At 46.7% G+C, this 27,076-nt stretch overlaps 1 protein-coding gene across 8 annotated transcripts; it reads right to left on the bottom strand.

Moving 5' to 3' along the window:
- Nucleotides 1–186: 186 nt before the first annotated feature.
- Nucleotides 187–24,434, bottom strand: LOC307049180 (polyamine-modulated factor 1; the record flags this gene model as incomplete). 8 transcript variants are annotated; one of them, XM_079698597.1, is made up of 5 exons in its annotated part: nt 187–685; nt 2,179–2,374; nt 3,593–3,693; nt 4,443–4,548; nt 24,274–24,434. In XM_079698597.1, the coding sequence occupies 5 exons, from the start codon at nt 24,432–24,434 to the stop codon at nt 632–634; spliced, it is 618 nt and encodes a 205-aa protein (XP_079554723.1). In that variant the 3' UTR covers nt 187–631. The 8 variants fall into 8 exon arrangements, with proteins under 8 accessions (XP_079554723.1, XP_079554725.1, XP_079554724.1 ...); XM_079698599.1 differs by having other exon boundaries at nt 2,179–2,313; XM_079698598.1 differs by having other exon boundaries at nt 3,593–3,690.
- Nucleotides 24,435–27,076: the final 2,642 nt, after the last annotated feature.

Below are 27,076 nucleotides of genomic sequence, written 5' to 3'. Positions count from 1 at the left end.
TTCCATACATGATGGTCAGATACACCCCCCACCAACCCACCCCAGCCTGGAGGCTCTCAGAGCCCTGCAACTGGGGCCTCGATTGGAGCCAGGACTCTGGAGTCCAGGGTGGGATCTTGGCCCAGGAGAGTCCTGGGAGAGGCCAGGCAGAGGGAGCATCCTCACAGATTACAGTGTAGTGGAGGAAGTTTATTTGTGGATGTGGGGAGAACATGGCAAGGGCCCTTGGGCTGGCCAGCAAGGGGGCAATCAGTGGAAACTGAATACAGATTCCCCAAGCCAGGTCCTAGGGAGGGCTCAGGAATAGGCGATATGTGTGATGGGGGTAGGGTGGGGGGTTGGCCTGAACCTAAAGGAGAGGAAGCATGGTGCCTAATTCCCAGGGCGGGAGCTGGCCAAGATTCCTAAAGTTAGAAGAAAACAGGGAGGAATCTGAAGGTAGTGTGTGTTTTTGATCCCAAGGGAGCCCCAGAGGCACAATGGCAGTGGACACAGCTGAGGCCTCCTTCTCCGGCAAATTCCATCACTGCTTAGGGACTGTTCTCGGAGGCAGCTCACTCAGGCCCAGCATCCTGGACCACAGGCCCTTGACCTTGACTGCCCTCTGCTCCTGGGCCGGGCCCTCTCCTCCTCACTCAGGCTCCCTCAGCACGGCCACCAGCTCCTTCTGTTCTCTGTGTAGAGCCTGACATCAATGAGAGAGAACAGACAGACTGGGAGATGAGAAAATCCAAACCCTTTCCCTCCACCGTCCTTGACTCCAGGCCTGGGTTTCCCCCAGGATGATAAGGAAGGGGTCTGTAACTCATATCACAGGCCCAGCAGGGCATATTAGGAAATCCGCCCCACTCAGCAGTTGTTTATGGCAGGCTGGGTGCCATGGCCACCTAGGCTGGGCCTCCCCAGAGCAGAGCCGATTTTCAAAAAGGGCCCCTTAAGTGTCCCCTGATCCTCTGACCTCACCGGAGATTTGTAGCAGAAAAACTTTCTTAAATTAAGTGGACTTTCAGCTGGGCTACAGACGTGGGAATTGTAGTGAAAAAGGGCTCTTTGAGCCCACGCAGGGCTCAGCACTGAACACTCAATCCAGCTGACCCACTTCAAACAATGGTTAGCATCTGTAGCTGTAATGGGAGAGGTGTGGCTATAAGAGCAGGGGTCCTCTTAAAATAGAAGCACTGAATGTCAGAGCTGGCAGGGCGTTGGGGATCACTATTTGGCCAATTTGGAAGCCAAAGCCTAGACAGGGGAGTGACCCTTGGCCTCGTGGTGATGAAGCGCCAATGGCAGAGCAGCCAGAGGACTCAGCAAGGCAGCCCCGAGACACAACTCTCAACTATGGAACCTGTCCCAGGAGACGGTGCTAGGCGGAGGCCTCGGTTATACCACCTGGGTGTCTGCTGTGTAGAGCCTGGGCCACTGCACTACACTACACACCCCCAGGGCCAGTGTGTTACAGCAGGAGGCTGAGGGGTGAAGATAAGAGGAAGCAGAGCGAGGCACCAGCCTCTCTCCTGCTGTCGCCTCCTTGAGGCTTGGGGCCTTGCTGAGGCTGGGGCAGGGCCTTCAGATTGCCCCTGACGGGTCTTGGGAAGAAGACCAGGGGACCTGAGAGCCATGGATCTGGGGACGTATTCCCCTCGGGAATAGGAGGGTCTGCCCCAGGAAGGGAGCTGTCGAGTGGCCACAGGTAAACATACGTTGGACACCTAAATGATGAGGAGAACCCAATAATGGGCCACCGTTCAAGCCCCACTAGAAACCCTCTTTTGGAACTACATTTTGAGCCGGCGAGAAAATCCACCTCATCGCTCTGTAGCCACATGTGCTAACTGTGTCACCCAGCCTGACTACTCTCTTCCCCCTTATTCACCAACTTGGCCCCAAGTGACTGTGGGCCACTTTCAGAAATTGAGTTCACCCTCAAAGGACCCGTATTTGTTGCATGGAGGATATGTCTTAGGTATGTTGACGGCTCTAGAAGTCATTCTACTGTACACATTTTAAAGGTACTGGGCAGTGGTCACGTGCAGTAGAACCACCATAGCTACAGAGGATTAACCCTGACCCTGACATGGAGGAGCCATCCCATGGCAAGTGGCTTGCCCTCCCTGGGCCCATTTTCTCCTCGGCTGCAGCAGGGGAGCACGTGCCTGAGGGCAGGGCCGGGACACTCACCTGCCAGGCCTGCCGCCGGGCCTGGCCCTGCAGCTGCAGCGCCTCCACCTGCCTGCGCCCGGCCAGGACGGCATCTGCCAGCTGCCTGTTCTCAGCCTCCTGTTTCTGCACACGGCGCTGCAGGGCGTCCCGCTGCTGCAGAAAGTAGGGCACCACAGTGCTGCGCAGGTCCTTCTCTGGGATCCCACTAGGGCGCCTGCAGGGCCGCAGGGGGCGCAGGGGTGGGGACAGGGAGTCGTTGTGTGGAGTAAGGCTTCTCCTTCCAAACCCAGCCAGTGGCATTCCCACCTTCAGCCTCCAGCTGGCTGGCTCTCGAGGCCTCTCCTGCGGTCCCTCTCACTCCCAAGACCCAACCGCACGGCTCCTGCTCCTGAGGGGACGCTAACCCCTTGTCCCTGAGCTTCAGCTCCCAGAAACCCATCTCTCCTCTTCTCACCAACCCGCCCCTTAGCCCTCCTCCTCATCCACAGACACTCCCTCCAGCTGTAAACCTCCAGGGCTGGAGATGATTTCCTCGGTCCTTGTGACCATGTGCCTTGCTGGTGCATCCACACCACGGGACTGTGAGCTGGAGAGATGGGGGAAGGTGGCGGCCTGAGAGCAGGCCCAGACCCCAAGAGGCCCTGGCTGGCTAATGTGAGAAGATAAAGGAAAGACAGGTCTGAGGAGGCAAGAGTTTAGGGGGTTCTGAGTGCCCAGAGTGAGGAGATAGGCCAGTTCTGATGGGCAGTGGGGTAGAAGCCACTGTAGGTTCTTTAAAAATTCTTTCTCAGTTATAAAAGTTAATTCTCTTAAGTTATGAATGTCACAAAGCATTAGCAAATTGAAAAGCACAAAAACGGTTTTTACTCCTCCTGACCTAGGATTCTACTCAGGCAGGGAATGGAGGCAGGAGGCAGGAGCTCAGGCCACTCGCCATCTCGGTGGCCTCAACTCTCCACTCCTGTCCCCAGGGCCTCCTTCTCCATCCTGCCCAGAACAACCTGGCAGCAGGGCTGCCCACTGGAATGACAGCCCCGGTAGAGAAGGTCTTTCGTGTCTTAGTCACTGCTGAATCTCTGGCATCTACAACAGTATTAGGCGTATAGTAAGTGCTTCTAAGTGTTTGTTGAATGAACAAACGAATAAAAACCAGATGCCTGGGCCAGCGTAATCGACATAAGACTCCAAACCTCACTATTGTGCCTCATCCCACTCCCTCTACCCTCTCTCTTGCAGGCCAGATGGGTCCTGAAATGAGCTCCCCGGGAAGATTTCTCTCATCCCAGTCACCTCAACCCCCTGGACTACATGCGCTTGCCCCCAGCTCTCCTCCCCCAGAGGGGCTATGCATTTGTCTCTCTGTTCTGGGTCACTGTTTGGTGTTGGTCCTCTCCACCTGTCCGTGCTGGGGGGCAGGCATCACCCTTCTCACCAAGCCGGCTGCTCGCAGTCCTTGCTTCCTTCCACAATCACATCCAGCGCATTCAGGACAGCTTCCAGGTTTCCCTCCGCTTTGATTTCAGAGATTTCCTCCTGAAGAGAAAAGAGGAAAGAGCTATAGTAATACCAGACAACTCCATATGCTGAACTACTAACGGCACTTAGTAAAATTTTAGCTAATTTAAGTTCTGTCTTTATACAAACATTCCAACTTTTCTACACGTGACTTTTATAATTAAGAAAATAAAGTATAAAATAGAATACGTTTAAAAAGAGCCTGCAGCAAGCCTCTCCTCCTGCACATCATCTCTGAAGGCTGCATCCCTGCTGTTGTCCCCACAGCTGAGCACCCTTTGCGGACAGCACACATACATTCTGATGCTTAACGAAGCCCATCCTGGAGTGTGACAGCACGGAAGTTAAACTCCCAAGAGGGATCACTTAAAGACAGGAATGGAATCCTGTCCTTTTCTGTATCTCCTCCGGTATGCAGTTCCAATGAATTCAACAATTTGCTAAATGCCTCCTCTGTGCCAGGCTTTGCACCAGGTGCTGGAGAAACACAGAGGAGTAGACCCAGGCGTGCCCTCGCTGAGCTCACAAGGTCAGGTGGGACAACTATAAACTCAATTACAACACAGTGCAATGAGAAGAGGGGCATTCAAGACACCCCTGTCATTTGGAGGGAACGGATGATGGCCACTGCAGCCTGGGAGCACAGAGGACAGTTTTGGGAACTGAGGGTAGAGAGGGGCTGAGGGCAGGGTCCCTGCCTTCAGGGGGCTGACGATCTGGAGGCAGGACCCGAGCCAATAGTACCTGCTGGGCTTCTTGCCACTCACCTGGATAGATGTCTGCAACTGAGTTACAAACTTGTCATAGATGCGTTGTGTCATCTCAGGCTGCAACTGGTAGAAGCACTTGTAACAGTCAGTGAATCTCTGGTAGCTGGGGGGAAGGAGAGAAGGCAAAGGTTGGGGGGTTCAGAGTCATAGGCTCTTGCCTGGGCAGCCCTGCCTCTCATCACAGGACTCTGAGCCTTGTCTCCTTCATGGCGTTGGTTAAAGGCAGTGGATGCAAAGTGTCTCATCTGCAGCTCCAGTCTCTGAGGATGGCTCAGCCCCACCAGTCTCCCCACTTCCTCTCAGCAGAGCCCCAGATGAGTTCACCCTCTGAAGGGTGGGTCACAATTAGGCCAGCCGTGGTTCTTAAACTTGACCTTACCAAGCACCAAATCACCAGGAGAGCTTGTTAAAACTCAGATCGCTGGGCCCCACCCCCTCAGTTTTGAACAAGCTCCAAGGTGATGCTGGTGCTACTGGTCTGGGCACTCCACTTTGAGAATCTCTGGTCATCCTAGTCCCCTTGCAGGGCTGCGTTAGGACAGGACATGTGGTCTCTGGGAGACGTTTCCTTACTCCTAAAAAGAGCCACACAGGAAGGAACTGATGTTTGTAGGGCATGACTATATCCAGGTGATGCCTCTAGCTCCCGGCAACCATGGAGGGCCTGGTCTGAGAGCAGAGTTTCTACCCTAAGGAGGCAGAGCAGAAAGAGGGAAAGAGCCCGGGTCTCTGAGAACATCGTCAAGCTGCTGAAAACACCCACCTGGAGCAACCCTACCTTGGGGCTTCTTGTTAGTGAGCTAATGGATTTCTCTTATTATTCACGCCATTTAAAATCAGGTCTCTGTCACCTGGCAGCAGATACACCCCTTGTAGCTGGAAAGGTCAAAGGGTACCCAGTACACTCCCAACGGCTTGTTCTTCTTGGAAAAAGAAACTCAAATAAGGTAAATGGCTGTCTCCTCTCCCTCCTCGTTTTTGTGTGTCTCTCTCAGCCTGCTCTCTCAGGCCCTTCCCCTCCACAAGTGTTCACTGAGCACCTGCTATGTGCTGGGTGCTCCGGGTCAGTGAGACTGGCACAGCCCTCCTAGAGCTTCCAGTAGAGGAAGAGATGGCAGCAAACACAGAAATTCACATGTGAATGTGGAGAAGATTACTTGTGGAGAGTGACTGGAAGGAAAAGGACCGGGGTCATGGGGCTGAGAGGGTGTACCATGGGGATCACCTCTAAGTGTGGAGGTGGTTGGTGAAGCCCTCTCTGATGAAGCAATGTTCAAGGGACCTGCAAAAAGTGTCTGAGGAGGAGTCCTGGAACACAAAAAACCCACCCTGACGCTTCGCTATGGGCCCAGATACCCCTCAGCCATGCAGGCCAGGCTGCTGGGCTCTGGACAAACAGGGGGTTGGGTACCTGGAACCCCATGCATAGCCCCCACCACACCCAGGGAGTCACTACTGGGTCCTCCCTTTCTCATGGCTCTTTGGGCCTCCTGGACTAATTCCTACCCCCAAAACAATGTCTTCTGAAACAGGTGCAGTGTGAGAGCAGTGGTGTGCTGAGGCCAGCTCACAGTGGCTTGCAAGAGATAACTGTTAAACTTCCAGGAAATCTGTGAGCCAGTTGTTAAACACAGCCATTACTGAAAATTAAATTATACAAAGTTACAATAAATTATATTAAAAACAAAGGTACCGGGACTTCCCTGGTGGGGCAGCGGTTAAGAATCCGCCTGCCAATGCAGGGGACATGGGTTTGAGCCCTGGTCCGGGAAGATCCTACATGCCGCGGAGCAACTAAGCCCATGTGCCACAACTACTGAGCCTGCGCTCTAGAGCCCGCGAGCCACAACTACTGAGCCCACATGCCACAACTACTGAAGCCCGCGCACCTAGAGCCTGTGCTCCGCAACAAGAGAAGCCACCGCAATGAGAAGCCCGCGCACCGCAACGAAGACTAGCCCCCGCTCGCCGCAACTAGAGAAATCCCGCACTCAGCAATGAAGACCCAACGCAGCCAAAAATAAATAAATAAAATAAATAAATTTATTTTAAAAAAAGATACTAACTGCTCAAAACATATGGCTTCCTAATCATTCTACACATTTTACTCTGCTCTGGAAGCTGTTTCCATCTATGGTCTCGATCTGTGGCAACAGGTGTGCTGCTGCCCATCTCTTCTCTACTGTGTGTAGTGATGCTATGCTGGTGAGCTTAGGAGTATTTACACCTCAGAAACTGGCAAACACTGCAAGCCAGGGCTTTATTTCAGGAGAGCTGGCTGTACGCACCTACCGGCACACCTCTGGGTAAGGGTGACAGTCTCTCATCCTTCTGAGGGTACACATTCGATATCAGTACCCCTTGGAGGCTAAACCTAGGTACCAAAAGGACAATACAAAGATGACAGGCATCATTTCAACCCGCAGCAGAGCCCCAGACATCTTGTTGTTTTGCTGCTGACCCCACGAGCCACACAGCCATGTGGCTACATGGAGGAATGTGGAGGGATACATGACACCTGACAAAGCACAGCTGGAATTGAAACCGGGTAATTGTGGCTTGAAATGGGTTTGGCTCAAACACGGGAGATCCTGTTCCTCCTCCCAGCCCACTCGCCAGGCGCATCTGAGCTGGGTGCATCTCCACCCAGTTCCGGCGGCTGGCAGCAGACAGGGCCCAGGGAAGGGGTGAGGATAATTCTGCCCACTGGTGCTGCTCGTCAACTCTTCTGGTGTCCCCTTTGGGGTCTGAGACTTCAGTGAAAGTGAAGGACCCAGAAACATGCACACTGTTACAAACACACAAGATGGGAAACATATGCTCCAAGGACATGGAGGGAGAACAGCCAGGTTGGAGGCCAGGAGAAAAGTGATTTCTTTTCTTTGCTTTTTTTTATTGGAGTATAATTGCTTTACAATGTTGTGTTAGTTTCTGCTGTACAGTGAAGTCAATCAGCTATATGTATACATATATCCCCTCCCTCTTGGACCTCCCTCCCCCCCATCCCACCCATCTAGGTCATCACAGAGCACTGAGTTGAGCTCCCTGTGCTCTACAGCGGGGTTCCCACTAGCTGTCTATTTTACACATGGTAGTGTACTTATGTCAAACCTAATCTCCCAATTCATCCTACCCTCCCCTTCCCCCACTGTGTCCACACGTCCGTTCTGTATGTCTGCGTTTCTATTCTTGCCCTGCAAATATATTCATCTGTACCCTTTTTCTAGATTCCACACATATGCATTAATATATATTAGTTTTTCTCTTTCTGACTTACTTCACTCTATATGACAGACTCTACGTCCATCCGTATCTCTACAAATTACCCAATTTCATTTCTTTTTATGGCTGAGTAATATTCCATTGTATATATTTACCACATCTTCTTTATCCATTCATCTATCAATGGTCATTTAGGTTTCTTTTCTTCTAGTTTCATTGAGACATAATTGACATACAGCACCCTGTAAGTTTAAGGTATACAGCATAATGATTTGACTTACATATATTGGTAAATGATTACCACAGTAAGTTTAGTTAATATCCATCATCTCAAATAGAAACAAAAAAAAAAAAAGAAAGAAAAGAAAAAAAAGGATTTTCCTTGTTATGAGAACTCATAGGATCTACTTTCTTAACAGCTTTCACATATACCATACAGCAGTGTTAACTGTAGTCATCAAGTTGTACGTTACATCCCTAGTACTTATTTATAACTGGAAGTTTGTATCTTTTGATCACCTTCATGCAATTCCCTCTCCCCTCCCAGCCCCCAGGGATTCCCTTCTTGAGAGACAATGCAGACTTGGGAATGCTGTGAATGCCCTTGTGAATTTCCCGAAAACATACATTCACCGAGAAACGGTAAAGTGATGCATTTTAGAAAACATTCATTGCCACCCCCTCCAAATGTCAACTTTTATCTTCTCATGTAAACTCTAATATCTTTGTGGCTAGGGACGCCATCTGCAATGGCGCTGGGATTTCCAGGGTACCCAGAACAGTGTTAGATACACAGCACACTCAAGACATGCTGTAGGCCAGGCGACTGGGGCTGAGCTGAGACCTGAGCTGCCTGGCCTCAGGCTTGGTCCATTCCCAGCCACCTCCCCTACCCTGGACCCCAGGGTACCAGGGCCTGGGCTACTTGGACAGAGCAGTCCTCTTCACAGAGCATCCCCAATGGCCTCTCTGCCAAGCCCCCCTTTGCCCTCTGCTGGAACGGTCTCCTGGCCTCGGCCTTCCAAGGGTACGCAAGGGGCCATCCAGCTTTGTGCTGGGTAAGTGTATGGCTCTAAAGACTGCCTGTCCTTTTGCCTAGGTTCAAATCCTACCTCTACCCCTCATCAGCTGAGTGATCCTGGACAACTTCTTTACCTTTATAAGCATCAGTTTCCTCCTTTGTCAAATGGAGATAATAACTATCCATAAGTCACAAAATTACTGTGAGGATGAAATGAGGTTACATATATAAATACTTAATACAGTGCAGAGCACACCCGGAAATGCTCCATGTTAGCTACGATTATTATTACTATTCTCAAAGGAACAGTCCTCACCACCCCCTGAGAAGTGTAGAACACAGTCAGTAACTTGGCTTCCCAGGGTTAAGAAGTCTGCAGAAGGCAGGGGCTGAGTAAATGCATCTTGGTTGCAACTGCATATGCAGGAAGAACCCATTGGCCCCCACTACAAAGAAAAGGCTACACTGTGGTCCCACAAAAAGGACCACATTTGTCATCAATGACAGTAACTTTTTTTTTTTTACATCTTTATTGGAGTATAATTGCTTTACAATGGTGTGTTAGTTTCTGCTTTATAACAAAGTGAATCAGTTATACAAATACACATGTTCCCATATCTCTTCCCTCTTGCGTCTCCCTCCCGAAAGTAACTTTCAAAAGCTGCATTTACTGCTTCAAAACAGAGATGACTACATTAACTGATTTTAACCTATTTTTTCTCTTAAATACTTCTTGTGCAATATCTGAGATACCATCACTGTTTTTGAATTCACTGATAAAACACGTCTTTTACTGCACTAAAAACTCATTGTAAACTGAGTTATCACACAAGTTTAACTTAAAGTACTTAAGGCCAGAATCAAACTCTGGTGGCTAGTCAATCTGTCAGTTTATATACGCAGATAAATTGTGTAGGAATGGAAAGAGGCACAGACAAGTAAACACGTGTACTAGTGCTAAGGAAGCCCTGGCTTGCCTTCCTTCTCCATGGTAACCGGCTTGCTGCCCAACTGAATGCATGTTCCACAGACTGTCCGCCAGAGGGCGGGTGAGAACTGGCGTTTCCGACCAGTAAAGGAGGGGAGGCCAAAGACAGACCAAGACGGATAGAAGCTGGGGAGCGCAGTGACAGAAATTCATGCTCTCCACCCTCCAACCACCACCTGTACAGCTGCCCTGTTTCATTAAGAAATGTTTCTCGGACTTCCCTGGTGGAGCAGGGGTTAAGAATCCGCCTGCCGATGCAGGGGACACGGGTTCGAGCCCTGGTCAGGGAAGATCCCATATGCTGCGGAGCAACTAAGCCCGTGCGCCCTACTGAGCCCTCTAGAGCCTGCGAGCCACAACTACTGAAGCCTGCGCACCCTAGAGCCCGTGTTCTGCAACAAGAAAAGCCACTGCAATGAGAAGCCCATGCACTGCAAAGAAGAGTAGCCCTCACTTGCCACAACTAAAGAAAGCCCGTGCACAGCAACAAAGACCCAACACAGCCAAAAATAAATAAATAAATTTATTTATTTATTTTAAAAAAAGAAAGCAGAGAAAAGGGAAGGGAGGAGAGGGGAGGGAAGGGGTTTCTCTGTTTGGTCTTTCCCCCTCCCCCCTTTCTCAGTCCCAGGACTGAGAAAGCAAGAGGGGGAAAAGAAAACAGAAGTGTTCCTTGATGAAAATAAGAGGTCAGTCAGCCACATGTAAATTAAGTTGGAACATTCCCTCACACCATACACAAAAATAAACTCAAAATGGCTTAAAGACTTAAAATATAAGACCTGACACTGTAAAACTCCTAGAAGAAAACACAGGCAAAACATTCTCTGACATAAATTGTACCAATGTTTTCTTAGGCCAGCCTCCCAAGGCAATAGAAATCAAAGCAAAAATAAACAAATGGGACCTAATCAAACTTACAAGCTTTTGCACAGCAAAGGAAACCATAAAAATGAAAAGATAACCTACGAACTGGGAGAAAATCTTTGCAAGTGATGCAACCAACAAGGGCTCCCTGGAGGAAGCAACGTCTGAGACCTATGAGAGCAGCAGGAGTCGGTCAGAGGACAGAAGGCCCTGGCAGCGCAGCTGAAGAGTGCACAGGCATGCCTGTGTATGAAGATGTAATAGCAAGAAATGTGTACTGAGCACTGACTAGAACCAGGCACTGTTCTAAGCACTCTATATGGAGTAACTCACTTAGTCCTCACGATAACTCTATGAAGTAGGGTCTATAATCACCATGCCCATTTTTCAGATGCGAATGCTGAGGCAGAGAGAAGCTTGTCCAAGGTCACAGAGTTGGGACATGGTGGAACCATCTGCTCTGGATCAGGTGCCTTGGCCTCCAAGACACACAGTCTGCAGGCTGGTAGGCCAGACACATATAGAGTCCAGACTGTATCATGATGGGAAGAGCTAGAAAAGGGTTTTAAGCAGGGGTGGGACAAGATCATATTTGTATGTTAGAAGCTCCCTCTGGCTGCTGTGTGAGGATAGACTCAGGAGGCACAGCTGAGGTGATTGCCGACTTGAGCAAGGCAGACACAGTGGGGATAGAGCAAGGTAGATGGTCTGGAAACACACAAAGAAGAGAGACTCAGCATGATGGGGCTGAAGCCGCACACCACAGTCTGGTGAGTCATACCCACACTTCAGAAACTAATCACTGCCAGTAGCACGCATCATCTGCACATTCAAAGAGGGTGACATATTTCTGAAACACTTATTTAATCGGAACATTTTATATATCAAACCACTCTTTTTCCTGTGAAAAACTGTTTCCTATGAACACCAACAGTCTCTGCCACTAGTTTAAAACTCTACCAGTTCACGTACAAATGCAATCAGCTCTCCTTCCTTGGTCATTGTCAGACGTAGGCTTTAAGTCAGTTTACACAAATCACACTCTGCAGCACATCTCAGGCTGCAAGACTGGACCAGGACAGGCACTGGACCAGTCTGGCATCTAAGAACTTAGGAACTGTGAATCACCTCTCACTCCCTTCAGCTCCCCCGGCACTGACAACACATGTGGCACAGCTGCCAGGTGCCACGGGTACCCCGAACAGTGCTAACTTCAACCGGGGCCCAACCAACACCAACTCTAACCAACTGCCTCTCTTGGCGGGTCCCGATTTATAACAAAACATAGCAAGCCTCATCTGCTTGCTTTAAGAGAATAGCTGTTTCTCAGAAGGTCCAGGAGGCTGTAAGGACAGAAAAGAATCCTTCATTTTCAGAGGACAAGGGAGAGGTCGCAAATGGTAAGTTCCAAAAAGGCCACGTTTCTATGTTCTGAAGCCTGAGAAAGGACAGATTCAGGCGTCTTTGCGTCAGCCGATTGAATGAAAGGAAGACAGCCTAACTGAAGACAGGGTGTGGGTCTGTGAGATCTGATAGCCCAGCGAGGCCAATAATCTTCCAGTCACTCTGGAGTGCATCATATAATTTGCCCCCCTAGTTAAGCTAACATGAATGTGAAAAATATGCTGAGCTGTAGGGAAAACCAACCTGCAGTTTAAAATATCCGTTTGGATAAATGACATGTGAATAAACTAGCTTTTACTATGTAAAGATTCCTGTCCTCGCTATAAATACTTGGTCTTTGGGGTTGAGGACTTCTAATGACTTGGGAGAGGGTCAAGTATTTGAATACATTTTAAAAGTCTGTATTCATACAAGACATTTTACTGAGCCCTTTCTATGTGGAAACCAGCCGTAAGTTCCTGCTTAACCAAATGAGGGGAAGGCTGTTCTAGCGAGGAGAAGCAGTAAGTGGAAAGAGCAGGTGGCGAGGGTGCGGGGACAGTGCAGCACTCAATGCAGAAGGGCTTATGTGCGTGTGTTTGCACCTGCACACAAGTGTGCATATGCTGCATACCCATGGCCCTGACCATGGCTAGAGAGACAGGAGGGGCCGAGGAGTTAATGGCCTTTTACACTAAGCTAAGGAGCTGACATTTGATTCTGGAAGCAACCCTGAGCCAATTAAGCAGGAGAAAGACATGCTCAAATCTGAGCTGTAGACTGGAGGGGGCAGGACTGAAGCTGGAGGGCCATTTTGGAAGCTGGTGCAACAATCGTATAAGAGATAGTGAGGGCCTGAACTAAAGCATTTGCACAAGGATGGAGAGGACACTGAGGAGACAGGCTGGAACCAACAGGGCTTGGTGGCTGACTGGAAGTAAGGGGTCAGTGAGGACTCCCAAATCTCTGGCCTAGAGAATGAGTAGATGGTGGTATCTTCAACCAAGTTTGGGACCACAGAGGGAGGAGAAATCCTGTTTTGCTGAACTTAATGGTTCTGAGGGACACCAAGTGGAGATTTCTAGTAGTAGACTGTTAGAGATCAAGGTCTGAAGCTCAGGAGGAAGATGTGGCTTGGGAACCCTCATTTATTCCAAAACTATTAACTGAATATCTACTATGTGCCAGGCACCATAATAAGCAATGAGTAGAGAGTGGTGAACAAGACAGATAAGATCCTGTCCTCAAGGACCTTACGTTTTATGTGGGGAAGATAGACCACAAACAAACAGGCAGACAGTAGAACTATACACTGTGATAAGTGCTATGAAGGAATAAAATAAAGTGCCATGATAAAGAATGACCAGGGGAGAAAGGTGGCTTTAGAGAAGGTCAGGGAAGAGATGGAGGAAAACCATTTCTGGCAGAGCAAACAACAAGTGCAAATGCCCTGAGGTGAGAAAGCTCTTGACATTCTAGGAAATGAGGAGGTTAGTATGACCAAGTATAGTTAGAGAGGGGAACAAGAAGTAGGCAGGGGCTAGAACATGTGGGGCCTTGGAAGCCATGGTAAGGAGCAATGAACAGTCACAAAGGACTTTCAGCAGCAGCAAGATATCAAATGGGATGTGATCATGAACATGTGTAGGTGAAGTAAGGAAAGGGCAATACTCACACATTTAAGGGACAAGTGGAGAAAGAAGAGCCCAAGAAGGAGCAACTAGTGAGGCAAAGGGACAGAGAATGGGGTTGCAAGCCAAGAGAGAAATATCAAGGACAGGGAAGTGGTTAACAGTCAAATGCTGCAAGGAAAGCAAGTAGGTTAAAGATGAAAAAATATCCAAAATATTTAGCAACAAAGAGTTATTAGTGACCTTGAAAGGAAGGTTTTAGGGGAATGGTGGCAAATTGCCCTAAGCTGAGGAAATAACTGGAGATGGAGAACTAGAACCTGAGAATGCAAAGACCCAAAGCCACAACCTGGGATGTAAAGGGAAGGAAATTGATGGGGAGGTCGCTAGGAGGATGCAAGATTGGGCATCTCTCAGCCCAATTTGTAAATGTATAAACTCCTGCCTGGTGGTCTCAATTCTCTCTATGAACCAGGTGTTGGGGTCATTTTCACTGAGAGGGTACAGGGAGCAGAGCAGGGGAAGGGCCTGAGGGACATGAGGAAGATTTTAAATAGCTACTGTGGAGAAGGGCAAGAGAACTGGCTGGAGACACGAGGATCATGGGCTCACTGAGGGCCCACATGAATTCCAAGAACATGACTTTGTGGAGGCACCATTTTCCACCATGGGTAAGACTCTACAGTGCTGCCTGGAGGCTGAGCATAGGGGCAGAGGAGTGCAGACAGGATACTGAAGTTCGGTTTGACAGTCGGTGGGCTGGAAGGATGAGGGAGCAAAAGAGCTGTGAAACAGAAGTGTGGCTGCCTTGCATCTCCAACTGAACCTATCCAAACAGATGTCTTGATTTCCAACCCCAGACCCATTTCTCTCCCCCAGCCCTCAGCGGGGAGTGTTTCTTCCCCATCTCAGTAGATGGTAAAACCCTCCACTAAACCACCATCATGAAGAGTCAGCATCCTCTTGGAGTTCCCCTTTCCCTCATCTTCCCCTCCAATCCATTCTTTTTTAACCTTTTTAAAAAATGTATTTATTTATATTTATTTTTGGCTGTGTTGGGTCTTCGCTGCGCGTGGGCTTTCTCTAGTTGTGGCGAGTGTGGGCTACTCTTCCTTGCGGTGCGCAGGCTTCTCATTGCAGTGGCTTCTCTTGTTGCAGAGCATGGGCTCCAGGGCGCGTGGGCTCAGTAGTTGTGGCTCGTGATCTCTAGAGCACAGGCTCAGCAGTTGTGGCACACAGGCTTAGTTGCTCCACGGCATGTGGGATCTTCCCAGACCAGGGATCAAACCCGTGTCCCCTCAATTGGCAGGCGGATTCTTAACCAATGCGCCACCAGGGAAGTCCCCATAGTATTTTATTAGATAGTTATTATATTTACGTAACCACATTCTTCAAATATTGGACGTTTTTCGTGGTTTTCAACTATTTTCCACTGAACATGGAGCTACGATGAATATTTTTTGTATGTAAACTTTTTTGAAATAATTATAGATTTGTACGAAGCTGCAAAGAAATGTATCCTCCCCGATGTTATTAACATCTTACACAACTATAGAACAATATCAAAACCAAGAAGCTGACATTGGTATGATCCACAGAACTCATTCCGATTTCAACAGTTACACATACATTTGTTTGTGTGTGTACATCTTTTTTTTTTTTTTAATTTATTTTTGGCTGCGTTAGGCCTTCGTTGCTGCGCCCGGGCTTTCTCTAGTTGCAGCGAGCAAGGGCTACTCTCCATTGTGGTGCGTGGGCTTCTCATTGTGGTGGCTTCTCTTGTTGTGGAGCACGGGCTCTAGGCACATGGGCTTCAGTAGTTGTGGCTCACGGGCTCTAGAGCGCAGGTTCAGTAGTTGAGGCAACGGGCTTAGCTGCTCCGCAGCATGTGGGATCTTCCCGGACCAGGGACTGAACCTGTGTCCCCTGCATTGGCAGGTGGATTCTTATCCACTGCACCACCAGGGAAGCCCCTGTGTACCTTTATCACATGTGTAACCACCACCTCAGTCAAGATACTAGATGCTTTTTAAATATATTTGTCAGACTTCCCTGGTGGTCCAGCGTTTAAGAATCCACCTGCCAGTGCGGGGGACACAGGTTTGATCCCTGGTCCAGGAAGATCCCACACGCTGTGGAGCAACTAGGCCCATGCACAACTACAGAGCCTCTGCTCTAGAGCCTGCGAGCCACAAATACTGAGCCTGCATGCCACAACTACTGAAGCCCGCATGCCCTAGAGCCTGTGCTCCGCAACGAGAAGCCACCCCAATGAGAAGCCTGTGCACCACAACGAAGAGTAGCCCCTGCTCGCCACAATTAGAGAAAGCCCGCACGCAACAATAAAGACCCAACACGGCCAAAAATAAGTAATAAATAAATTTAAATAAATAAATAAATAAATAAATTTGTCACGATGTGGGCTGGGGTCTCAAAAAAATCAGAGTCTAGAAGCCTAGAAAAACCTTAAAAGAATCCTACCAGCAATCGATCATCTGCACAGCAGTCAGAGTACCTTTTAAAGACCAGTCACTGTATTCAGAACATTTCAAATAAACAGATTTTTAAGCCAGTGGAGAGCCATCTCTCACACACGGAAAAAAAAAAAAGATCAGTCACGACTTAAAAACATCAATGGCTTTCCATTTCTCTTAGAATAATAAACTCCCTTGCATCTAGTAAAAATAATAACCTCTCTATATAATGCAACAAAGATAGACTATGGGGAAAATAGATATAAACAACTGTGATGGGAGATTTTAAAAAAGAAATGAATGGCTCAATCAAGATTTTTTAAATGAGCATATAAAAAAAATATATATATATATATATATATACTTTGGCCACGCCTCGTGGCATGCGGGATCTTAGTTCCCGGACCAGGGATCAAACCCGCGCCCCCTGCAGTGGAAGCATGGAGTCCTAACCACTGGACTGCCAGGGAATTCCTAAAATATTTTAATAATAAAATTTAAAAGCTCAAACTAATAAATAAGTATAGAATTTTATACCCAAGAAACAGAAACTGCACTCTTTTCAAGTGTACATGGAACACTGACAAAAACTGCCCATAGACTTAGCCATATAGAGCCAGTGACAAAAATTCCCAAAAAAATCAGCATCACACAAACTGTGTTATTTCACCATAATGCTATAAAATTAGAAATTGCAATAAAAGGAAAACTTTTTAAAAATTACATGTCTGGAAACCAAATGACATACTACTAAATAACCATTGGGTTAAAGAGGAAATGGTAAGGAAAATTACAAAGTACATAAAATTAAATGACGATGCCCATATGTAAAAAAATGAAATTGGACCTCTTTCTCATATCATACAAAAACTAACTCAAAATGGATCAAAAACCTAAATGTAAGAGCTAAAACTATATAGAAGAAAATATAGCTGTAAATCTTCGTGACCTTGCATTACACAATGTTTTCTTAAATATGACACTAAAAGCTCAAGCAACCAAAGAAAAAACTCTTCTCAATTTTTAACCTAAATAAATAAAATTAATAAGTAATCTAGGGCTTCCCTGGTGGCGCAGTGGTTGAGAGTCCGCCTGCCAATGCAGGGGATACAGGTTCGTGCCCCGGTCCGGGAAGATCCCACATGCCGCGGAGCAGCTGGGCCCGTGAGCCATGGCCACTGAGCCTGCGCGTCCGGAGCCTGTGCTCTGCAATGGGAGAGACCACAACAGTGAGACGCCCACGTACCACACACAAAAAAAAAAAAAAAAAAAAAAGTAATCTAAATTGGACTTCTCAAAATTAGAATTCTTACAAGTTAACAATAAAACGACAAATAACCCAATTAGAAAATGTGCAATGAGGGACTTCCCTGGTGGCTCAGTGGTTAAGACTCCACAATTCCAATGCAGGGGGCCTGGGTTCAATCCCTGGTCAGGGAACTAGATCCTACATGCACGCCACAACTCAGGAGCCCGTGTGTCGCAACTAAGGAGCTGGCAAGCTGCAACTAAGGAGCCTGCCTGCCACAACTAAGCAGCCCACATGCCGCAACTAAGGAGCCAGTGAGCCACAACTAAGGAGCCCTCAAGCCACAACTAAGGAGCCTGCCTGCTGCAAGAGCCAGCACAACTAAATAAAAATAAATAAATAAATAAATTTTTAAAAAAATGAGCAATGAATTTGAATAGACATTTCTCCAAAGACAATACACAAATGGTCAATAAGCACATGAAATATGCTCAGCATCATTAATCATTAGGAAAAGGCAAATCCAAGATGCTATGACATACCAATTTACACCCACTAGGATGACTACTGGCCGTAATTAAAAAGACAGACCTAACAAGTATTGGTGAGGATGTGGAGAAATCAGAACCCTCATAAACTGCTGGTGTAAATGTAAATTGGTACACTTGCTTTGGACAACAGTTTGGCAATTCCTGAAAAAGTTATATATAGAATTGCTATACACTCCAGCATTTTCACTTCTATGTATATCCTCAAGAGAACTGAAAACACCTGTTCACAGATGGTCATAACAGCATTACTCATAATAGACAAAAAAAAGTAAAAACAACTCCAAATGTCTACCAACTGATGAATGGATAAATGAAATATGATATATCCATACAATGGAATTATTACTCAGTCATAAAAAGGAGTGAAGTACTCATATATACTACAACACGGATGAACCCTGAAATCATTAAGCTAAGTGTAAGAAGCCAGACACGTAAGACCACATGTTATATGATTCCATTTATATAAAATGTCCAGAAAAAGCAAATCCATACAGACAGAAAGTAGATAATGGTTACCAGGAGCTAGGAGACTGGGATGAGAAATGGGAAGTGACTGCTAATGAATACTGTACAACGTTTCTGGAGTGACAAGAATGTTCTGGAATTAGATAATGGTGACAGTTCCACAACTTTTTGAATATACTAATTTCACTCATTAAAGGGTGAATTTTATGGTATATGAATTAAATCTCAATTTAAAAACAAATGACTATGAAAATATTAGATATAAGAGTTTGTAGAAACCAGCAAAAGCAGTAATTATATGAAAATTTATGGTTTTAAACACATTTTTCAGAAAACAAAAACAATTGAAAAAGAAGAGTTAAATGTTCAACTCAAGAATTTTGGAGCTGTTCCCTGGTGTCCTACTGGTTAGGATTCCAGGCTTTCACTGCCGTGGCCTGGGTTCAATCCCTGGTCTGAGAACTGAGATCCTGCAACCTGCATGGCGTCGCCAAGAAAAAAAAAAGAAGAAAGAAAGAAAGAAAGAAAGAAAGAGTTTGTGAAGAAACTAATAAAGTAAATCTAAATAAATTTTTAAAAATAAGGATAGATACAAAGACAAAGAGACCAACAGTAACCTCAAAACACAGAAATTAAAAAAAAAAAAGGCTGATTCTTTAAAAAGATTAATAAGATAGAACTCTGGCTACATAAAGTCCAAAATAAACAGGATATAATGGAAAAAAGGGAAATAATGAAAATTAAATTAATAATTTCAAACAGTTACAAGTTAATAAAATATAACAGGTGAAAGAGACAAATTTCTGGGGGGGAACCCAGTAAAATGGCAAATCTGTCACAAGAAGAGATAACATCTAAACAGACTTGTAGCCATTAAAGAAACAGAAACACAAAAAATCTGCAACAAACACTATGGGGACACTTTGAGGACAAAACAAAGGTGCCTACTGCATCATTGCCCTTTAACATAATACTGGCAGTCCTCGACAACCCCAGAAAGTTCTAGGCGCAAATGAGCTCTTCCAAACTTTTGAGGACTAGATAATCCTGATTTTATATAAATCGTTCCTGAAGAGGGATATATGTGGCTAATATATCTTTGGTTCTATAAGCTGATAAGGACAGTGAAAGAAAAGAAACCATAGGCCCATTTCACTTATAGCATACAAACACTGATCTAACTAAATCCAACTGTATTTTTTAAATGCATCATAATTAAGTAGATTTATTCCAAGAATGCAAAGATAGTTTAACTTCCATAAAATCTACCAATGTAGATCATCAACGTTAATGAACTAAAGAAAAATTATACGATCTTCTTAACTGAGGAAGAAAACATTTGATAAGTTCAACACCGAATCATGATCTTTTTAATAATTCTCAGAAAACTAGAATGAGACAGGGACCTCCTTTATTTGCCAAAAATACATACCAAAAACTGCAGCTGAATGTTTTGAGGATCCAGAAAAATTCATTCTAAAGTTTACAAGGAAAAAATCAAGGTTCTCAAATAGCTGGGTCAATTTTAAAGCGAAGAGAGAAGAGGAACTTGCTGTACCAGACTTACGGTTTCCTACAAAGGTTTGGTATTAGGAACCCATATGCACTGGCACAAAGACAGGTGAATAGATCTGGGGCAGAAGAGAGACCCAAGGACATAATAGGTGGAGGGACTTGCCATACCATAAAAGGGGCTCCCTAAAGCAATGGGGACGAACGAACTGTTTAGTTGACAATGACTGGGAAAACAAAAAAAAAAAATAAGACTGACTGAGACTACCACTTTACACCTGAATCCAGACAGATCACAGATTTACAGTGGAGAGTAAAATGATAAAATAGCCAATAGAAGAAAACACTGGAGATTATCTTTGTGACCTGGGCATGGGTATAGCCTCTGTAAACAAGACCTCAAAAGCTCAAGCCATAAAATGAAAAACATGAATTACATGAAAATTAAGGGTTTCAAAATACAAATTGAGGGCTTCCCTGGTGGCACAGTGGTTGAGAGTCGACCTGCCGATGCAGGGGACACGGGTTCGTGCCCCGGTCCAGGAGGATCCCACATGCCGCGGAGCGGCTGGGCCCGTGGGCCATGGCCGCTGAGCCTGCGCGTCCGGAGCCTGTGCCCCGCAACGGGAGAGGCCGCGGCGGTGAGAGGACCGCGTGCGGCAAAAAAAAAAAAAAAAAAAGGTCCAAAAAAAAAACTTCTACAGAAAACAAGTGGGCAGTTCACAGAAAAGGAAACCAAATGACTAATGAGGTGTATGAGGAATTGCCCACACCTATGAGGAATTAGAAATGTGCAAATTAAAATAATAATGAAATATCCCTTTCACACCTTCAGAATAGCAAATACTAGAATGGTAGATACCCAGTGATGGTGAGGACACAGGAGAAAGGAACAGCTTTTCTGGAAAGCAATCTGACAAAACATAGGTAGATATAAACCCTTGGATCCTGTGATTCCAATCCATTATATACCTCAGAGAAATTCTAGCACTAGTCTGTGAGGGTATGTACCCTGGCATAATTTGTGGAGGAGGGAGCTGGAAGCAACCAGGTGTCATGATAGGGAATGGGTAAGTGCTGGATGCATATCATGAAATGACAAGCAGCACTGAGAGCTCTGAACCATATGCATTTATAGTATATGGTTAGATCTTTTAAAAAAAACATCTATTAAGTGAAAAAAGACATATGCAGCACAACTATCATTCATATAAATTTAAAACATACACAGACAGGGTACTTCTCTGGTGGCACAGTGGTTAAGAATCCGCCTGCCAATGCAGGGGACATGGGTTGGAGCCCTGGTCCGGGAAGATCCCACATGCCGCAGAGCAACTTAGCCCGTGCACCAGAACTACTGAGCCTGCACTCTAGAGCCCATGGGCCACAAGTACTGAAGCCTGCACATCTGGAGCCCGTGCTCTGCAACAATGAGAAGCCCACGCACCACAAGGAAGAGTAGTCCCCCGCTCACCTCAACTACAGAAAGCCCTCACGCAGCCAAAAATAAATTAATTAATTAAAAAAAATACACAGACAAAACAACACACTTTACGAGGATGCAAACTTATTCAAATGTCACCTCCCTGCACTCACACTAACCCAGACCCCTTCCCCATTGCTCTCCGTTCCTTCACGCTGATTTATTTTTCTTTATGGCACGAGAAAGTCTATTCCACAAGAGCAGGGACCTTCCTATCTTGATCACTGCTGTATCTCCAGCTCCTAAAACAGAGCCTGAGACACTGGAGGTGTCCAAAAAACATTTGTACATGAATACATGAATAAATGGAGGACATATAGCCAACAGAAAGCAGGGCCTGTGGGGAGGAGAGGGGGGTAAGAATGAGTAAGGGAAAGCCAATCAATCAATGGAGAGATCTTGCCTGGACATAAAATGATGGTGTGTCATGAATGGTCCATAAAAATGATTAAAAATTATTTTATCAAATTTATTACTATGGAAACTAGGCCCTGCTTGATAAGGCTGTCACCTGCCTGTGCGGCCTCCTCTGATTTTACTCTCACTCTGCCAGTTCCTAGAATGCCCTGACCATTTCAGGACCTTTGCACAAGCTGTCCTTCCTTCCTATAAGCTTTTTCTCTAGTTCTTTGAAAAGCTGGTTCCCTCTTATTCTTTGTTTCATATCAATGTCACTTCCTCAGAGTGGAATCCCCTAACTATCCTATCTAGTGTTTTCCTTTCCCTCAAGTTGCTCGTTCATTACCTTACTAAACTCCATGATTATTTTGTTTACTTCATGTCTCTACCCACTGAATGTAAGACAGGGGCCTTGTCTGCTTTATCATATCCCCAGCACCTGACACAGTGCCTGGCACAGAATAGTCATTCAAATATTTGCTGAGTGAATCAGTGAGTGAAGAGATGTATCATAAGGTTTTTGTAGGAAAGGTAAAGTCCTAAAACCAGGAGGGAAGGAAACAGGGAGCAGATGAGAGTCTTGATGATGTTAAAGAACAGGGGTAGTGGGGACATAGAGGGTGGATGGAAAACAGGCTGTGGTCAAACCCCTTAAAGTTCTGATAACAGTGTTTCAGCATTAATGTTCTGGGGTATGGGACCATGGATAAAACTCTTCCTTTAAAGTGTCCAATACTGTTGTGACAGGATGGGACCTGGGACGCTTTGCTGCAGTGCTTGCACCTAGGCAAATGTCTCCTCAAACAACAGAATACAAAGTAACTATAAGGGACTAAAAACAACTACATACATGCACAGTTGGTGCAAATTCTGATCAAGATACAAAAAGACCAAAAAGCCAACTGTCACTTTCGAGGTGTCAGGAGCAAAAGCAGGGTACTGCCCATGATCCCTGCACACAGCACCACTGAGGGGGTGGGCAGACCACCTAAGCCACCTCTCCAGCGGACCAATGGATCCACCCCTACCCTCACCCCATTTAAGGGACCAGCTCACTCCCCCTCAGAAAAACGAGCAAGGACACCTGTAACTTGTTTTCACTCCCTCATGCAGCAGCATGAGTCTCAATGAAGCCTTGCCTGAATTTCTCCTCTGGCCTCTTATCAATTTCTATTTTTAAAAAAAAATATTTTTCCTTTTATTCATTTTTTTTGGGGGGGCGGGTTAATTTATTTTATTTATTTTTGGCCTCGTTGGGTCTTTGTTGCTGCACATGGGCTTTCTCTAGTTGCAGCGCGCGGGCCTCTCACTGCAGTGGCCTCTCCCGCCGCAGAGCACAGGATCCAGGCGCCAGGGCCTCAGCAGTTGTGGCTCGAGGGCTCTCGAGCGCAGGCTCAGCTGCTGTGGCGCACGGGCCCAGCTGCTCCGCAGCATGTGGGATCCTCCCGGACCAGGGCTCAAACCCGCGTCCCCTGCATTGGCAGGCGGATTCTCAACCACTGCGCCACCAGGGAAGCCCATATCAATTTCTATTGATTAAAGTGTCCAACAATTCAGGTCAACAGCATTGTTAGAATATTGTTCATATAAAGTAGAAATCAAGAGAGGAAGTGTTTCTTTCTATGGTAATACGTTTAGTCCTCACAACCACCCAAGTGAAGGTTACTACTTCCATAACAACAGCTAAAAGTCTAATGCTTTCTACGTAGCCAGCACTGTTCTAAGAGCCTTCCGAGTTTTTACTCATTTAAACCTCAGAAAGACCAACCCTATGAGAAAAGTACTATTGTTCCCATTTTATTTATGAGGAACGGAGGCAGAGAGCAGTTAAGTCTCGCTCACTTTAACTTGGGCTTTGAACCCTAAATCTAACTCCAAAGCCTGTGTCTTTCCTCTCAACCACCTATAATCAAAACTAGGTTTACTGGGGACTTCACTGATGGTGCAGTGGTTAAGAATCTGCCTGCCAATGCAGGGGACACGGGTTCAAGCCCTGGTCCTGGAAGATCCCACATGCCACGGAGCAACTAAGCCCCTGCGCCACAACTACTGGGCCTGCGCTCTAGAGCCCGCGAGCCACAACTACTGAGCCTACATGCTGCAACTACTGAAGCCCATGCGCCTAGAGCCCCTGCTCCGCAACGAGAAGCCACCACAATAAGAAGCCTGCGCACCACAATGAAGAGAAGCCCGGACTCGTGGCAACTAGAGAAAGCCCGCAGGCAGCAGCTAAGACCCAACGCAGCCAAAAATAAATAAAATAAATAAATTTATAAGTGCATCCATTATTTAAAAAAAAAAAACTAGGTTTACGGGAAGGAGTAGCTACTTGTCCTAAATGTGCTCCACATTACCTGTATTAGTAAACATCACGTGACTTCCGGAGGCTTAGGAATTGAGGGTGGAATATGGCTGCCAATCAATAACCCAGAACCCCAGACCCACGTGACTGGGCTGGTTCCCCTGGGGCCATCCTAGTCTCGCGGGGTTTAGACTCTGGCGGGACAAACCTTCTTTTTGCCTCTCGCCCACTTCAACCTACTGCGAGATTGGCAGTCAGCCTCACTTCCTCCACCTTACCTCCCAGCAGCGACCAACTTCTGGATGAAAGTGTCCACCATGGTGTCAAAAAGCTTCACCCTCGAGATGGTAGTGCCGGGGCGCGCAGATTCCTGAGACAATTCCTCAGGCCCTTTTTCCTCACAGCCGCTGCCTACGTTGACGCCATTCGCTTCGGCCATGTTGAAATAAAACCGCCAAAGCTAACTGGCCCGGCCGCTCCGCCCACCGAAGCCCCCGATTGGCCGCTCCCGGCACTGCGCGCCTCCGACTGGAAGCAGCGAATGTCTATCACCGAGCCGCGGGGAGGGGAAACTGCCGGAGGCGGAGGGTTACACACACATTAATACAAGAACGATACACTTAGGTAACACACTTTCTCGGCAAGCGGGCAAAATAAGCGCAAAGCTCAAGGACTCAATAAAAACGTTTAATTACACTTCGGAGACTTCATACAGTGCAACAGTGAATATTCGCTGTTAACAGTCACGAGTCCATTTTATCAAATGTTAACTGCATCTGCACTTTATTCCCCTGTCCTTAAATACTCCCATCAGGTTTCCTGTCTTGCCCAGTCTCCCTAAAGTTTCTTCCAATTTTGGCTACAGACCAATATATCAAAAATTCCAATTGGTCCAGATCCATGGTCCTGGGAAAATGAAAGCCCACTATCCCACCCCCACCAAGACATTTTAACCAAACCCAATCCCAGTCCCTAAAATATTAGATGGGAAAGTAGGGGCCAGGGGTCCCTTTTAGTAAATGCCCATCATCCTTTAAAACTGTGTGTGTGACAGAGAAAGAGAGACAGAGGAAACAGGTGAAAGACTGAAATACTGTACAAGAAAATAAAACAGAAGAAAGAGTCTGGAGGAGTCTGGGATGGAAACAACCTAAGACATGAGAAGCAGGAGACTACCTCCTGTCCATGATACTTTACCCACTTCGCAATGGTGGGGAAGGACTGAAGACAAGCCTGTAAGGAGGGGAAGGTGTGGAGCTGAGAAAACCAACCTCCAAAGGTCTCACTAGGATGAGTTTAAAGAGAAAGGAGGGACCCCTGGCTTCTATTATGTTGGTGGTTCTTAGGGTAAAGGAGTGACTGAGAGGCAGGAAGATTCAGAATGATCTGTGGGCCCAGCCCTTTGGATGACCATTTGTGAATAGAAATTGGAGGACTCTTGACAAAGTACAAGAAGGGACAGACAAAAATAAAAATAAGTGAAAGAGAAAATAACCCTCAAAGATAGAGCCCAAGATGGGCAGTGGTGGTGGTGAAGGTAGAGAATTCAGATTCTGATCTTGCCTGGGGGATAGAATGTGGGGCAGCCATAAGAAATATCAAGGCTTCAGGTAGCTAGCACCTTTCAAATTGGCACCATGGCCTCTCCCAGGGGGTGGGACCAATAAGAAAGTTTGAAGGGTCATCCAAGCCAGATGTCTCAAGTAGAAGTGCAGGGTTTGATATGCCTTCTTCTCATTCCATTTACTGCACCTCTCCTCACCTGCAACACAAGCTTGGTAGAGGAGGTGTGTGTTGTGTGGGAAGGATGAGGCAGGGAAGGAGCACTCATCATCTAGCTCCTGAGAGCTTCAACAGATCATCTCGGCAGTATCAGGCTGGTAAATGCAGTGGTCCTGGTATTGGGTGAGTTCCTGACCCACCCTTTACCCGCCTCCAAGCATCCCTCCAGAGGGTACCATGACCGGGATGACTCCTCAGATCGAAGAGAAGAAAAACACAAACAGTTCCACATCTCAGAGATTCCCATTGTGAGACAACATCTGTTTCTGTGAGTCCAAGTGATTGGGGTATATATGTGTGTCATGACTGCCTGGGGCTGAGAACCTCCACTGCCCTCTCCTAGGTTTGGCTCAGCTGGTCGAGGGAGATGCACTAGGGCACACATATCCTCCTGTCACTTTCCAAACCAACTACTCTCTAAACCAGACTTTTCAGGGTAGTGTTCCAAGTCCAGTGTGTCCCAGACAGTCTGATCTATTTAGAGCTGCGCCCACCACTGTAGTCATCTGGGCCAGGAGGAAAAAAACAGCTTATATATCCTGGGGCTGCTGGGCCTGAAGGGACTGGGAGGGATAGATAACTGGGATTGAGGGAAAAGCTACATGATATTTTTCCACCTGTCTGAGGAAGGGGTGGGCTCTGACTGCAGGATTGGTGCTTTAGCAGGACTAAGACAGTAGCCTGGTTCACAGAAAAATACACACACAAAATAAAGTATCAACATTTCTCCCCAACCTAATAACTCTCCAAAGAGAGGATGAGTGCTCTGGAGAACCAGAGGTTTTTGCTGCTCCCACTCCCTATGCAAAAGTGCCTGGCACCTTGCCCCCAGTGGCAGGGAAAAGCAGAGTAGTCTGGTGGGCAGTTCAGTCCCAAAATAAAAATAAGCAAGCCTAAGAGATGAAGCAGGAAAGGGCTGATGGCAACTGCTTGGAATCTGGGCTGAAAGCCCAAGAGGAAGAACCAGTGGTAGTAAGTAAGTAAGTTCTATGTGCAGCTCTTCTCAGGATCTCAGGGACACAGATGGAGGGGGAAGGCAGAGAAGGGTTGGCAGGGGATGGATGGAGTGGGATTGGCAGGGAGAGTGGATTTCCTTAGGGCAGGACAGTACCTGTACTGAATGAGTGAGCCAGTTTGGCAAGAAAATTAAAAAATAATGAGAGCAGGGGATCCAGGCGTGGAGCCTCTTCAGCAAGAGCAGTTCAAAGTCTCTGTCCCTGACCCAGGGCCGGACTCGGTATATGGTGGGGCACCTGAAGAGGGTGCTACCCTCTCCTCTCTGCCCCCGACCCAGAGTAG

This window comes from Hyperoodon ampullatus, assembly GCF_949752795.1.
Source record: "Hyperoodon ampullatus genome assembly, chromosome: 2".
Lineage (NCBI taxonomy): Eukaryota > Metazoa > Chordata > Mammalia > Artiodactyla > Ziphiidae > Hyperoodon > Hyperoodon ampullatus.
This window is presented reverse-complemented; position numbering and strand designations above follow the sequence as displayed.